The following is a 15,936-nucleotide window of genomic DNA, read 5'->3' on the forward strand; positions in this document are numbered from 1 at the left end:
TACCAGCATTGGTAATGAGATAGGAAACCTAGGTCTCAGTTCCATCCAGGAGGATGCAAATAATAGACGAAAGTCTGGCATTAGAAACTACAATATTCAGTTGCTGACCTAAGAGTAGCAGTGCTCTAACAAAGGAGTTTCAAAGGTAGATTAGAAAGTGAGACTGCTGAATTGCAGTTGATAATGCATCCCCCTGGACTGAAGCAAGAGCTAGTTTTCCCTGTCTTATTACCAATGTGTACTGTTATCATTTGGCATCTGAAATCATTCCACTCTCCAAGATCCAATCCAAGTGTTCTAATTCCTAATCAGGGTCTTTTTGAAAGAAAATAAGTTGAGATAGAGAACAGAAGACAGAAAAAGCAAGGTTTTAAAAAACAACTTTTCAGAATAAGCCAAAATAATTCTCAGTGGAGATTGTACTTGTCAGAAGACTCCATCCTTCCACTCTGCCACCCTCCCTCCAAAGAAGTGTGCTTGCACACAAAAGCTTATACCTGGAATAAAATGTTGTCTTTAATCTGCCAAGGGAGTCCAACATTGTTTATTTGTTCTCTCTCTCCCCCTGTCTCCCCCCACCTTTTGTTCCCAAATGAGAAGCAGCCCTGGAGAAGCAAACAGAAGGGGTGTAGGGGAGGCAAGGAGGGAGGGAGAGAGAGAGAGACAGAGGCAGTCTTGTCTTTATATTTTCCCCACACAAAGTGGCCACGGAGCTCTGTGTGTGTGTGTGTGTGTGTGCACGCAAATGTGAGGGGGGGGGGGTGTCAGGAAGCAAAGAGCCACAGAGGGAGTTGGGGGGAAAGCAAATTACCGTGGCTGCAGCAGCAGCAGCCCAGGAAAGGAGGAAGAAAGTTGCTTGGGGGAGAGATTTGAGCCCTGTGTGGGCTGGCTATAGCCCATGGGCCACATGTTTGACACCTCTGTTTAATACATATAATAAACAATACAAGAATAAAGGAAAATGCAAACATTTTCAGACATTAAAATTAGAATATTTTATAAAAAAAATCTCCTCTTCAGTAATCTGTTTTACTGCCACCCTGTTCCTTTCGTTCAAAAACGTTCCATTCTGACTAATTCTGTTTTGCCACAACCTTTTTACCCTTTGTAAAAATGCCCTTCTGCATTATTTCACTTTACTTATTCTCTTGGAAAATAAAGGTGGGGGGAGCCTTCTGGACCTTATTTGGTAAAGTGGGAGCCACAATAGAGAAGGCATCGGTATGGGCCACTGTTGATCTTTGCCCTTTATAAGGAGGGCTTTGCTTTGATGATCAAAGCTGTTGCAGTGGAGCAAGAGCCATATGCAAAATGTTTTCTTGGACTGATAGCCACATCTTGCAACACTGATTCAAATATATGTATGTTTATTAAGTGATAAATAACATTTGAATTAGAATAAAAAGTGCCCACCAAAGAGTCTTTAATGTAGAAAAATAAATGCAGTGTGCCCACAACTCCAGAAGATTACTGCCCACTCCTCTAGATAAGTAATGATGTAGCCATGGCAACCTGAAGCAAACCAACTTTGACAAAGGAGGGACGTACACATCCTCCCTCTTCTCCTTTAATGGTTAGCACATGCAATAGAGGTAAATGAATGAGGAAATCACTCAATACTTTGCTTGTGAATCATCTCTGTGCCTTTTTACCCATTAGAAAGACACCAGATGATGGAATTAGGTTAATCAAGTAGAATACTTACTCTGTACTGTAGAAGATTTGGGGACTTGGCTGTAATTTCCAAGCAGCGGTCTTGAACCTTTTCAAACTTGGGGCCATCTTTAATCCATATAATCAACACAAGATCCACTTTTGATGTTATCATATTTGTCCATCCTCTACCTTCTCTAGTGGTATCAGTTGTAAAAGAGATTAGTGCACAAGTGGCTGCCCAGTTTTGGCAGGTGTAACTTGTTCAGACATGAACATCTTTTTTCTGCTTTCAACAAACCTACAATAATGGCCATTATTATTCTCTCCCCCCACCCAGTGGCCATTGCTTCTGTTATCATAGCTTGGTGCTTAGGTGGGCATCAGTGGGAGAGGGCTTCTGGAGTTCTGAGCCTGTTGGTATCCCTTCTGATTGCACTTGGGTTTTAGCCGCTGTGTGACACAGAGTGTTGAACTGGATGGGCCATTAGCTCAATCCAACATGGCTTCTCTTATGTTTGAACTTCTAGCACTTACTAGCATTCCTACCAAAGTAAGATTCCTACCTGCCTACTTGAGGAACCTTCTCTCCCCATATGAACCCCAGAGAGCGCTGAGGTCAGCTGGAAAGAACCAGCTGAATATCCCTGGGCCAAGGGAGGCCAGATTGAAGACTACTTGGGAACGGGCCTTCTGTATTGCAGCTCCACTACTGTGGAACCAGCTCCCGGAGGAGGTGCAGTCCCTGCAGTGTTTGGACCATTTCCGCAGGGCCTGCAAGACCTTCCTCTTTAAAATGGCCTTCACTTAATGCTGAGCCAAGATAGATTCGCTGGAAATGTTTTAGCCACTGAATTTTATAGAAGATCTGAGTTATAGCACCATAATGTTAATTTTAATATAAGTTGACTTAATGATGGTTTTATCTGATTGTAATTGTGTATTATGGTTTTACTGTGTATTGTATTTATACGTTGTGAGCCGCCCTGAGCCTGCCTCGGCGGGGAGGGCAGGATATAAATAAAAAGTTATTATTATTATAAGATTCAGGACCTTGGCTGCTTCCTTCGTCATGATCATCATCATAATATTTAATTTGTATCCCGGCGTCCCTGCCCGAGCAGGCTCAGAGTGGCTCACATAACATAAAATAATATACAAACATTACAACAGTTAAAAACAAACTGTTTACACAACATATTACAACTCACTTATATATACTATTATCATACATTCATAGTAGATGGGAAAGGGTGGAGAGGAAAGGAAGACCTTAATAGTGTTGTTATAGGGTTATGGTAACAAGCAACACTAGGAGCATCTTCAGGATATCTGAGCTAATGTTTGTTTCAGGTCCTTGCATATGACATATTTAGAGGAAAAAGTGGAATCTTTAGGTTTCATAAATACCTTCTTCCCAGATATCTTTTTGAAGGAAGTCTGTGATTGTTCACAATCATTATATTTCCTGTATTCCTGGCACTATTTTTGGAGGCATACAGAAGATCCCAGGCTCAGCACCTCTTACAGGTGTCTTCTTGGGTGGCAAGGGCTGAGAAAGACCTTTCTCTGACAGAGACTCTACTGTGCTGCTGCCAATCAGAGTAGACAATATTGAATTGAATGATCTATCTTAATATAAGGCAAGTTCATAATGTTAACTGATTTGTGTTGTGTACTACTTTGTCCCAGTGATGTAGGATTTCGGGTCACAATCCTGTCATGGCATCACGTTAGACTGAGTTTAATACAGCAAAAGGGGAGTGTTGGCCCATTGTACCTATTGAGAGTGAGGGCAAAAAAAAGGGTGTGTGTGATTGGCTACATATAATACGAAGTCGTTATACTATACCTGATTGTCATACCATAGAGAAAGGGACATCAGGGAAGGTGCTAGTGGTTGGTACCTTCTGCCTCAGTTATCTCTCTCTCTTTTTTTTTTTGCCAGATTGCTAAAGTGGAGAAGCTGAAGCCTCTGGAGCTGGAGCTACGGCGCCTAGAAGATCTTTCAGAGTCTATTGTGAATGACTTTGCCTACATGAAGCAGCGAGAGGAGGAAATGCGGGACACCAATGGTAAGTATTTATGTGCATCCCAGCTGGGGATAGGAACTTTTGTCATAATGCACACTGGATGTTAGGTCTGTTGTCTAGATGAGTGGAATAATCCACCTGCCTTTAGATATATCAACTTTCAACTTTTTAAAATACTTTCACCACTGTAAATATTTGATAACAACTTGGCTACTATGCTGATTGGCTCTAACATGTTTTACCTAACCACCTGCAGACTGCTCAGTTCCCTCTCTCTGTCTGCAGTTGAATTCTGATGTCTTCCTCTTACTGCACACAGTCAAAGCTGATCATACAAGAGAATTCAAATTCTGTATTTGGCAAAAAAAATTGGCAAAGTAGTAGATTTTATAAATATATTCATTTGCATAAATATTTTTGCTGTGAATGAATACTATTGGTAAAGTTTGGGGTGTGTGCTTCTCCTGAGTATTATGATGGGCAAAGGGTAGTATTATCCCTGGAGAATGAGAACATGAGCCTGGGAAGGAAGTATCTCCACCAGGGCTTTCTTCCATACTCTAAGCAGGGGGGTAGGGTAGTCTATAAATTTGAATTATAAATTAGAGGTGCTATAAGGGCCCTGCGGGATTTGTCGGCGTTCCGCAGGGCCTGTAAGACCGAACTGTTTAAACAGGCTTTTGTGGTTGATTGAAAATGGGCTGCCACCGGACATCCCACAGAATGCTAGCGAGCATAGGCAGAAGTCAATACCGCCTAGATTGGACTGAGACAGCGCTAATAGTTTTAAATTGATAAGTAAATTATGGTTTTATATGTTTTATTGAATTGATTGTTTTTATGATGTGAGCCGCCCTGAGTCCGCTTGCGGAGAGGGCGGGATATAAATGCAAAGTAATAAATAAATAAATAATGTATGAGAGTGGTGACAGGAATTGCATAATGGAGTTGGGTGTCATAAAGGAGGGGGCAGGTTGTCAAGCAAGGCAGAGAGGCTGTGCACATCTGAACCCTGAGGCCTTTTGTAGACACTGTCTGCTTTAGCTAGAAGAGCTAGGATTTTGACTTGCAGATTTTGTTGAATGAAAGCAAAGTGTTTTTGGATTCCATTGTGTCCATAATGCATAGAGAGCTTTCTCTATTCATTACCACCTTTTTTGGTGCCTGTTTGTTCTTATGTCAGTGCTTCAAGTGAAGAATCTGTAGAATTGAGGTGAAGGGGCTTGAGATTCTTGATGTTACTTTCAAGTGATGAGTTTTTGTTTTTTTGTTTCAGAATCAACCAACATCCGGGTATTGTACTTCAGCATCTTCTCAATGTTCTGCCTCATTGGACTGGCTACTTGGCAGGTCTTCTATCTGCGTCGCTTCTTCAAAGCCAAGAAGCTGATTGAGTAAGGGGAGAGGGCGAGTTTCTTGTCTTCGAAACCCCAGCAGAACAACACAGAGACCCAATGATGACTGTTCAGAACCACTTCAGAGTTGACCTGCCAAATGAAGCTTTCTTGCAGGAATTGGCCCCTAAGGGAAGGGAGGGAAGTACAGCACACAAAACAACAAAGAGGTTTCTGAACTGTTATTGGATACAGATGGAAGGGGGTGGGAGTTGCGGTTTTAAGTGACTGTTGGGCAAGGATGAAATAAAACATTCTTGGAGATGGTGACAGTTGGCATTTGCACTGTCTTTTCTCTCCCTTACAGGAAAAGTTAGGTGACCTTTTTCCGTATGTCACCAAACTGATTCTAGCCTCCTGAACACATTGAAGTTGTTATACTTGCAGCAATCTATTAGTTGCCACAGAGTTTTGGGAGGGAATGGCTCAGATGAATGGGAAACCAGCCTTCAGTGAAACACAACTTGTTGCAGATGTTCAGTAGCTACATTCCTGGAGAGGGGATGAAGTGGAATAAATTATTGGTTGTCAGGATATTTGATGTTTTGGTTAGGTGCAGGAAGGGCACTTAACGTGTCATATTGCTTGGAGTATGGAAGAAAACCTTGATGGAGAGACTTCGCAGGCTCTTGTTCTCATTCTCTGGGGATAATACTTCTCTTGTTCTGAAATGGTGGTACAGTGCTTGAAAGCACTTTGGATACTGTGTACAACTCTTCCCTCAATGGTAAGAAGCATCTATCTGCCAGATGCATACTTGAAATGCATGCTCAGGTTTATCCCTGTGCTTGGAAGGGGCTTGGGGGAGATGGCAACTCTCTGCTGTAATGGCCAATGTAAAATCTGCTAGAGATAGGAACAAGACTGTTTTATGGTCAGTTAAAAAACTGCATTGTATAACAAGACGTTAAATCAAGTTGCAACCAGGTAATGCAATGCATAACGGTATAAAAGAGTTGGATAGTCTGTAGATAATTTTACTATGAAACTTTAGCATGGGGAAGGGGAAGATGTGCATCTTTCTTGGGCTGTATAAGTTTCAGGGCTCGTAGCAGTGTGCCCAAATATTTTGAACATGGCATTTCTGAATCTTAAGTTGTCTTTTCCCTTGGCCCCATACAATTTACACTATAAGTTAAATAGGGGTTTTTCTGTTAAAATGTTGTGCAGTTGTCAGCAAGGTGAAACTTTTCTTAATTGCCAGCTGCATGACACCCATTTATGTGGGTAGCTTTCTGTTAGTTTCTTAAACTCTCAACAGCTCAGTGGTTCAAGAACACTGGGTCAGATGAATAGTAATAGAGGAGAAATAATTCCTTTTTTTTTTTTTGAGCTCATAATACTAACAAATATTTTAGCTGCATCATCCCCTCCCCACCCACCAACCAAGTAGCATCTTTTTCTGGAAACATTCATTTCTTGTTCTCCCTCTGAAGCTGAGGACATCTTGGTGGATTATTCCCATCATCGTTTAGGGAGGCAGGAACAATTTTTTTCCTCTTCCTGCTTGTGTCGCAGGAGTCAGCCACCTGGTCAGTTCTGTTCCTGTCTCAACAAGGAGAGCTGCTCTACTACAGCCTTCTCCTTCTAAAAGCCTTCATTTGCCTCTTTCTACTTTTTCTTATTGCCTTTTCTCTACAGTTCCTACCACTGTCCTCATACTGTCTCCTCTAAATAATTTCACTCCTTGATTTTTCATTCCTTGAAGCCTAATGACCATCTATCAGAACTGCTAGATTTGCGGTGGCCATTTTGACAGCCTGCTAGTAACCTCCACTTTAAATTTCCTCATGTCGTCAAAGTAGCCCTCAGATGGCTTTCTCTTGGAGGGAGAAATGGAAGCTCTACTCACAGTCAATGTCATCGAGCAGGACATTGGAGGAGCCAACATGTACCAAAATCAGCTTGCCCAGGCTACCTTAATAGAATCCACAGCACTGGTGGTTCAAAAGCACAAGAAAAAACACCAACTTTTGAAGCTTGTTCTAGCCCTGCAGTTTTGAGCAGCAGCCATCTTGAGCACTTGAGTTCAGAGGATGGAGGCACCTTACAGGCTCCTAGCAGCTGCTTTAAGGCCAGGGAACCCAAGGACAGTTATTTTCAACAGGAGATGGATCCAGGTTTGCCACCATCGCATCAGTTCTTAGCAGCTGAACAAAGTACCACTCTGGATGGGTAACATACCCAACCTTGAGACCCTTACTGTTCCCTCTGATTTTATGGTAGTGTTAAGGCATGGATTTCTGCCACAGCAAGGGAATGAGACCAAGCACGGCCCTTTGTGACTCTTCTTCCCCATTTCCCCAACCAGGCAGAATATTAGACCTTACGGCAAGAGCTCTCAATGGCCAACTAAGGCAGCCCAGAAAGAACCTATTAGAAAAAAAGAGATAGAGAGACCCACTGGGAGGGCTATTCAGGTAGCGTCCTGGAGGATAGAGAAGAATGGGAATTTTTGTCAGACGAGGAACAAGAAATCAGTGTTCCTGAACAAACTATTCATTTTTTCAAGACAAAGGATTAGCAATGTCTACTGGCCAAAACCTTATCAGCCTTAGAACAGAATTCTCAAGGCCAGTTCTTTTACAGCAAATGCCACTTTAGATGCCTTAACCTTCTCATCAAAGCTGATACCATGGCCTCTGCAGCAGCAGCAAGGGAAATCTTATGGCTGCACATATGGCAAACTGACCTTCATTCCAAATCTGCAGTTACTGCTTACCCATTCCAGAGTGATAGGTTATTCAGTCAGGCCCTTGACAAAATTCTAATGGAGACCAGGGATGAGAAAAGGTCAATGCCCAGGACACTCAGGCGCACCAACAGAAAGACCCTTTGGTAACAATTCCTTTTACAGGAATGGTTTTTACAGATTCCCCAGTTTGGTGTAGTGGTTAAGTGTGTGAACTCTTATCTGGTAGAGCTGGGTTTGATTCCCCACTCCTCCACTTGCAGCTGCTGGAATGGCCTTGGGTCAGCCATAGCTATTGCAGGAGTTGTCCTTGAAAGGGCAGCTGCTGTGAGAGCCCTCTCAGCCCCACCTACCTCACAGGGTGTCTGTTGTGGGTGGGGAGAAGATATAGGAAATTGTAAGCCACTCTGAGTCTCTGATTCGGAGAGAAGAGCAGGGTATAAATCTGCAGTCTTCTTATTTTGTTCTTAACGTATATTACCCAGATAACAAACATGATGCCAAAAGACCAAATTGGGGAGCCTCAAGACAAACCTTTAGCAGAGGACCATTCAATGCCTGGTTCAACAAACAGGAATGATTGGGCCAATTGTGATGGCAAATCCCCAAAGGCATGACTGTCCACTTCCAGCAGGGGAGACAGCTCCTCCAAGACTCCTGGATTGCCTTCCAAGCAGACTCCTGGGCAACAGAAGTAATCTCCATGGTGTAACCTTTGCCAGAATTCTACCTGAACAATTTCTGATTTCTCCAATCCACAAGAGCCAAGTAAAACAACAGATAATGTTCAAGGCGATCCAACACCTATTCAGTATCCAAGCAGTAGAGTTTGTACTGCAATGGGAAAAGAGGTGTGGAGTACACTCGGTCTCAAAGTCCCGCCATCCATCATGAGAAGCATTCTATTCACCAGAAACAAGAAACCCCCTTGGGAGAAACAAACCAAATTAAACACAAAATGGAGACTGATCTATAACTTATTTGATGGGACTCTCACAGATCAGAAAGAATGTGTTTTAAATAGAGGCTTGTCTGTTGTACCCGCACCATATCATGATCCAGTAGAAATTTTCATTAGAAATTTGAGATTAAGAACTTTTTTGGCAGGGTGGGGGAGGCATTAGGAAATTGTTCTTTTACCAGCTTCCACCCTGTTTCATGTTTTATACCCATGGGACCAGTGCCTCTTTCTGTTCAGGAATTTGAAAACAAACTAATGCAGGATATGGAGAAACTTGAAAAAAATACCAAACCCTATTGGTATAATTTAAACCATTTGGAAAGGGCAGCACTGAGCAGTCTAACGAAAGAACATATCGTATGAGACAACTCAACAATCAAACTTATTACATCCCATGTAGTCAGGACTAGGCATGGGCATGAACTGAACCATGAATCGTGATTCATGCACAAATTGGCCAATTTGTGGTTCAATCTGAACTGGTTCAGAATGTGGTGCTATTTCTGGTCCATTTTTCCAGACAGCCTAGCACAGATTCAATCAGTTCCTAGGCAATGTTGGGAGTGGGCTTCTGGGAGTCATAGAAATAACCCACAGCAGTTGTTGATAGCTTTATTGGCAGCTCCAGGAGCCAATCACAGAGCTTGCATTCTGCAGCACGAAGAAAAAAGAGTTAGTTGTGAGACCGGAAGCTGAGCTTTTCTGGGGGCATCTGCTTTGGGGGGGCTATAACTCGGACATTCCAAATCCACCTGAGGGCAGGTGGAGGAGATCCTGCTGATGAAGTTTCTCAGTGAGTTTGACACCAAACAAACCATGAACGCTGAACCAGGTCATAAATCCAATGAATCATGAAATGAAATTAACCATGTTTTCCCCCGGTTCATGCCCATCCCTAGTGCCCAGCCCCAGTCCATCCAAGAAGAGATTATATTTCTACTGGAGGAAGGTGAGATTATAGTTACATCCCAGCAAGAGAGAGTAAACATATTTATATAACACAAGCCCTAGAACATCTGTATTCTATTACCTTCAAGTCATAAAAGCATAAATCTTCCCCCAGGGTGACCTCCCCATTGTCTCAGGGAGCAATTCTGTGTTGAAACCCATTTTGAAGAATGTGGCCCACTTTCTTGGACTCCTTGTTTCTAACATTCCTTCTTATAATAAAGACACTACAGATATTCTCAATAAGCTAACCAATGTATCGTGTAGATGAAATAACTGATTTGCTAGATTTGATGTGACTTTCTTATACACCAGCATTCCTCCTGTAGAAGCTATAACAACCATAAAGTACTGAATAGAAACAACTACCCTCACACACATGCACACACTTCTTTCCTAATAGCTTTATCTGAAATTGTGCTTTTAAAAAATTACTTCCATGGTATAGCTATGGGATCTTGAATGGCTCCAGAGGTGGCAAATTTATACATGAGTTATTTTGAAGACAGGAAAATATATTCTTCAAGCAATCCTTTTCAGAATATATTATAAAATGGAGCTGTTATATTAACGACATTTTGTGTTATGGAAGGGAACCTTAGACCAATTACATACGTTTCACAATTGACTTGATAATAGACATACAAATGTAAAATTCGAACTACACGCAAGTAAAAAACATAAAACTTTTTGGACATCATAGTTTTCAAGGAAAACAACCAAATATTTACAAATTTATATTTAAAAAACAAACTTAAAAATTTCCTCAGATATGACAGCTGCTACCTACCATATGTGATAAATAATTTACCATTCAGTCAATTTCTCAGAATTAGGAGGAATTGTATCAAATCACAGGATTTTCAGAGTGAGACTTTAACACAGAAAATTTTGGCAGACAAAGGATACCCACAGCAAATTTTACAAACGTCTCTTATCAAGACCATGGCTAAAGATAGAAGGGAGCTTTTAAGAGATAAGAAAGTGACCTTGGAAGTAGCTTAGCATACAGTTCTATGAATGCAACTTTTAAAAAACCATTAATAAGAACTTGGAACATCCTGGATGATATTTCTGTGTGTAGTAAAAAAAAAATTGTTGCCTTTATAAAAGCAACCAGTCTAAAATATCTTTTAATACATAGCAACGCTCACCAGAAGAAGAATCTACATTCTTCTTCAGTGGGGGAAAGTCATCCATGGATTGGTTAGGTCACGCCTCCACTTGCTTGGATAGGGCTATGCAAATTTCTTTATTGTGTGGCTCTTATAGGAGGGGCCTGGGCTGACCTTCTCCAGTTTTGTATAGCCCTTCACTCAGTAGGCTGCTTGAGCTCCACTCATCAGAAAATCCACAATCTGTTTTACCAGGATCTAGTTCTCCATTAGGTCACTTTCCCTGTGGGCATTGCTGCTTCTGCAAAAATACACAATCTTAAAACATTTTAGCTATCTTATAGACAATAAACAATAAAGAATTCACAACCTGCAATCATGTGAACATGTGGTCTATGCCATCTCAGATGGATGTGGAAAACTTTACATAGGCAAAACAAACAGGCTACTTAAATTGAGACTCTGAACACAAAAGCAATATATTACATAAAAGAATTTGTGCCCTTCTGATGGAACATTTATTGGAGCACGATCGCAAACTCAGACTTTTTGGTCTGGGTTATATTTAAATGTAACAGGCAGGATGATAGAATTCTATTGAGAAAAGAAGCTGAATGGATTTTGAAACTGAAAACTGCACCCTAATGGTTAAATGAGAACATTTCCTGGCAGGTGCTCATGTAATGAGTCAAGACAAGGCCAGGCAGCTCACTTTGCTATAGCGTATATTGGGAACAGAACTTTAAGAATCCAAAAGGTAGGTATGATCAGGGGCAGCCCGACACCCCATGGCGCCCTAGGCAGACTCACTGCCTGGCGCCCCCCAAGCACTGCCGTGCCTCCCCCCTTGGCTCTGCAGCTCCCCCCCTCCCCATCGCGCCTCCTCCTCCCTCCCTTTGGACCCTTCCCCACCCCATATCAATTTCAGTGTCGGAACGGGCTCTAGCACCATGTTCCGGCTATCTAAAGCCCCCCCCCCCAAGCCAATCACTAAATCCCGGGTAAAACTGCAGCGTGGCCCCACAACTGAGTGATTGGGGAGGGGGGCTTTAGATAGCCGGAATGCGGCACTAGACCCGATTTCGGCATTGAAACACATGGGGTGGGGAAGGGTCCGAAGGGAGGGAGGAGGAGGAGGCACGGCAGGGAGGGGGGGTGGCAAAGGGAAGGGAATGGAGGGGTGGGCAGGGGAGGCATGCAAACTAGGTCTGGGGGCACCTGGGGGGAGCCCAATTTGGTGCCCCCACCCTCCCGGCGCCCTAGGCAACTGCCTAGTTTGCCTAGTGGGTGAGCCGGCCCTAGGTATGATTCTTAAACTATTTAAACAATGGATTTATTGTGATTATATAATATTTAGCAAATGTTTTCTTAATTGCACTCTGTGCATGCTCTGTTATCCTGTTTTATTAATATGTTTTAATTGCTTTTGAAATGAGATATTACACCTCAGATTTCTGAACAGTTACATCAAGTTGAAACATTTCAGAATGAAAACTCTCAGATCAATAACCAAGCCCTTCAGACCGAGGAATACCTCGCCTCGATAGATTTAACAGAAGCATATCTTCCCACAACACAGATTTCTACCATTCTGCATAGGGAAATTCCCATCTACAATACAGAGCTCTCCCATTCGAACTCTCCACTCCCTCAAGAGTTTTTCCAAAGATCTTGATTAATCCAGTCATTTGTTTAAGGGAAAAGGCATCCACATCCACCCTTACTTGGTTGATTTGTTGATCAGATTGAGTTCCAGGACCAAATCACATCAGGACATGGAGGTAACTCCATTGCTTACAAGCCCATGGATTCATCATCCATTTACAAAAAAAGCTTCTTAGCAACCAGCTCAGAGATTATAACATCTGGGGATCACAATAGGTACCAGAACGAACTGTCTTTTCCTTACAGAAAAGAATGCAAGGAAAACTAAAGGGATTTCAGAGTCCATCATCAGACACAATCCTCACGGATTATGCTGGCCATATTAACAGTTACTTCTCAAGCCCTTTCAATTTTAGATTATGAGGAAAGATCTTTCCACCCACTTACCATTATCAGTAAAATTCAGTCTGGTTTTGTGGGCAAGTATGGACAACTTTCTACAAGGAAAAAAAATACTACATCCCAGACATGAAACAAATCTTCACAGATATTAGTGTCACAGGATGGGAAGCAGTGTTAGACGAGATACCAGTTCAGGGCCTCTGGTCCAAGAACAAGACACATTTGTCCATCAGTCTAATGGAGCTCCAAGACAAAAGACTTGTCTTACTCTACACATCAGCATGTCTTGATAAGAACAAGCAACATCTTGGCCACAGCTTACCTCAACAAGCAAGGAGGGTCAAGATCATCAGTACTTCACAATGAGTCGATCAAGACTCTAGCATAGTCAGAGGAGAACTTGGCATCAATAAAAACCGAACAGATCAAGGGCTCCATAAATGTTCAGGCGGACTGCTTCAGCAGACAGACCATACAAGAGCAAGAATGGTCCCTCAGGAAGGAACCGTTTTGGCTAATCACGTCTTGCTATGGTCTTCCACTAGTGGATCTGTTTGCATCACCATCCAACCAGTAACTTGCTTGGTACTTTACAAGGTTCTTTATCCCAAGGCTGAAGTAATGGATGCCCTAAAATCTCAATGGCTGAAAGGTCTCCTCTTTGCCTTCCTTCCTGTGCTGATCATTGCCAAATCAATAGGAACAGAAGGTGAATGTAATTGTAGTGGCTCCACTGTGGCCTCACCATCCATAGTTCTCAGCCCTTCAAGAAATGGCGATCTCTCCACTTCTAACTCCCCCAATATCTCTAGACATACTTCAGTAGAGTCCTGTCTGGTACTCCCATCCAGAGTGGTTGCATTTGACTGCTTGGAGATTGAACACAACTTCCTTCAGTTAAGAGACTCTCAGAGTGTGATGAATATGCTACTAGCTTCTAGGAAACAGTCAACTATTAGAATCTATAACACTTCCTGGAAAGTGCTTAGTAGATGGAGTAGCAGACAAGGAATCAATCCAATTAACTCTCCAATTGAATCATTATTGCCCTTTTTACAAGACAGGTTGACCACTGGTCTCAAATAATTACTCTCAGAAGACAGGCTGCGGCATTATCTACAGTGTTACCACAATTTGAAGGTAACAATCTTTTTAATAATTCCTTAAGGGTGCAGCTCTCAAAAATCCTCCCCAGATACATAGATTTTCTACATGGAAGTTGCACACAGTTCTGTCTGCACTTGCCTCTCTTCAAACCAATCAGGGAGATTCCTATAAAATGGTTGAGGATTAAGATCCTTACAATATCAGTTAGAAGGATATTGGAGCTGGGTGCTTTATCAGTCAAACCAGAATTGTGCACATTTCATAAAGTGGTTATGAGAACAGACCTGACCTTTCAACCAAAGGTTAATTTGGTCTTCCACAGGTCTCAGGAAATCTGCCTTCCATCCTTTTGTCAGAAAACCAAATATCTGAAGGAAAGGTTGTGGCATACCCTGGACGTGAGAAGAGCACAAAAAACTTTCATGTGTAGGACTGAGCACATCAGAAAAAGTCAAAATTTGTCATCAGTGCTACTCAAAGCCTGCATCATCAAGCTTTACAAGTTACACAAAACTGAAGTTCCATCTGGGATTACAGCCCACTCAGTGAGGAGCACATCTGCGAACGTGGCCTTTGCTAAACATGCATCAGTAGAAGAAGTGCATAAGGGGGTAACATGGTCATCCATTTTCACCTTTGTTGGACACTATGAAATGTACACATACGATTCAGCTGATGTTGCCTTCAGCTGAAGGGTACTGCAGCATGTCCTATCTACAGAAGACAATGACTCATCCAGAACATTAGGACACTGCTTTGGTAGGTCCCACCAAGATGTCCTTCACCTCAGAGAGAGAATAGATCAATGTTCATTACTTTTTTATCTTTTGGAACATTTGGAAGCTGTTACAATTTTTTAAAAACAAAACTATGTAATAGCAATAATAGTGATGCTAGAGCAGGGATCCCCAACCCCTGGGCCGTGGACCGGTACTGGGCCGTGGCCTGTTAGCAACCGGGGCATGAGTTATATAATTATTTCATTATATATTACAATGTAGTAATAATAATAATAAGACATTAGATTTATATCCTGCCCTCCACTCCAAATTTCAGAGTCTCAGAGCGGCTCACAATCTCCTTTCCTTCCCCACAACAGTGGGGCTGAGTGAGCTCTCCCAGAAGCTGCCCTTTCAAGGACAACTCCTGCGAGAGCGATGGCTAACCCAAGGCCATTCCAGCAGGTGCAAGTGGAGGAGTGGGGAATCAAACCCGGTTCTCCCAGATAAGAGTCCGCACACTTAACCACCAAAGTGCGCAATTGTATCATCCTGAAACGATTCCCCCCCCCCCCCCCCCGGTCTGTGGAAAATTTGTCTTCCTCAAAACTGGTTCCTGGTGCCAAAAAGGTTGGAGACCACTGTGCTAGAGGGTTGTACTACATAAGACACAATTATAACTTAGATTCCTTATTTGGATCCAGTTGCAAATTGCAGTAGCTGAAGAGGGCAGGGGAAGTCTGTTTTGGAGTGGTATCCTTCCCGTTAACTACTTCGTTGCCAATCAAGAATGATGGCTTGGGTTGGTAAAGTGAGACAGTTTTGCCTCAGCTACATTGGTGTAACTTGATTCTCTCCTAACTTTTGTGGTATAATTGCTGACAAGTAGAATAGGCACTGAAAACCTGTACAGATTTATCTACAAGTATAGGATTGGGGATTTATCACTTTCCCCCTCAATAATTTTTTGGAGGGGGGGGGGATTCCTTAGAATGTGTATCTGTGAATCTCTCAAATTCTTATACCTTAATTCAGTTAACCATCCTTCCTGCATCTGTGACTTAAGCTACTTACCATTTCTACATCACTTTTCAGTGTACAAAATATGCAAAAAATTCTTAATCTATTTATTCCCCCCCACACCAGAGGTCACCAGCGTTTTAATGAGAGCTGCTTATCACCATGTTTTGTTCTGGTGCAAAAACAAGAGGGACTAGGGGGAAAAAAGGAGCAATCCACTAAGTGACAGAGAGGGGAATGTTATGAAATAAAAGCTTTAAAAATACCCAGCAGGGGGGTGCCAAATG

The 15,936-nt window shown here is 42.3% G+C and overlaps 1 protein-coding gene across 1 annotated transcript in view; it reads left to right on the forward strand.

Moving 5' to 3' along the window:
- The window catches only part of TMED10 (transmembrane p24 trafficking protein 10), a 30,463-nt gene extending 25,113 nt beyond the window's left edge, over positions 1-5,350 (forward strand). The window contains exons 4-5 of the mRNA XM_060263341.1: positions 3,602-3,728; positions 4,963-5,350. Coding sequence (XP_060119324.1) covers positions 3,602-3,728; positions 4,963-5,084 — 249 coding nt within the window. The 3' untranslated portion in view covers positions 5,085-5,350. The remainder of the gene's footprint in view (positions 1-3,601; positions 3,729-4,962) is intronic.
- Positions 5,351-15,936: the final 10,586 nt, after the last annotated feature.

The sequence above is a fragment of the Heteronotia binoei genome, chromosome 21 (assembly GCF_032191835.1).
Source record: "Heteronotia binoei isolate CCM8104 ecotype False Entrance Well chromosome 21, APGP_CSIRO_Hbin_v1, whole genome shotgun sequence".
NCBI lineage: Eukaryota > Metazoa > Chordata > Lepidosauria > Squamata > Gekkonidae > Heteronotia > Heteronotia binoei.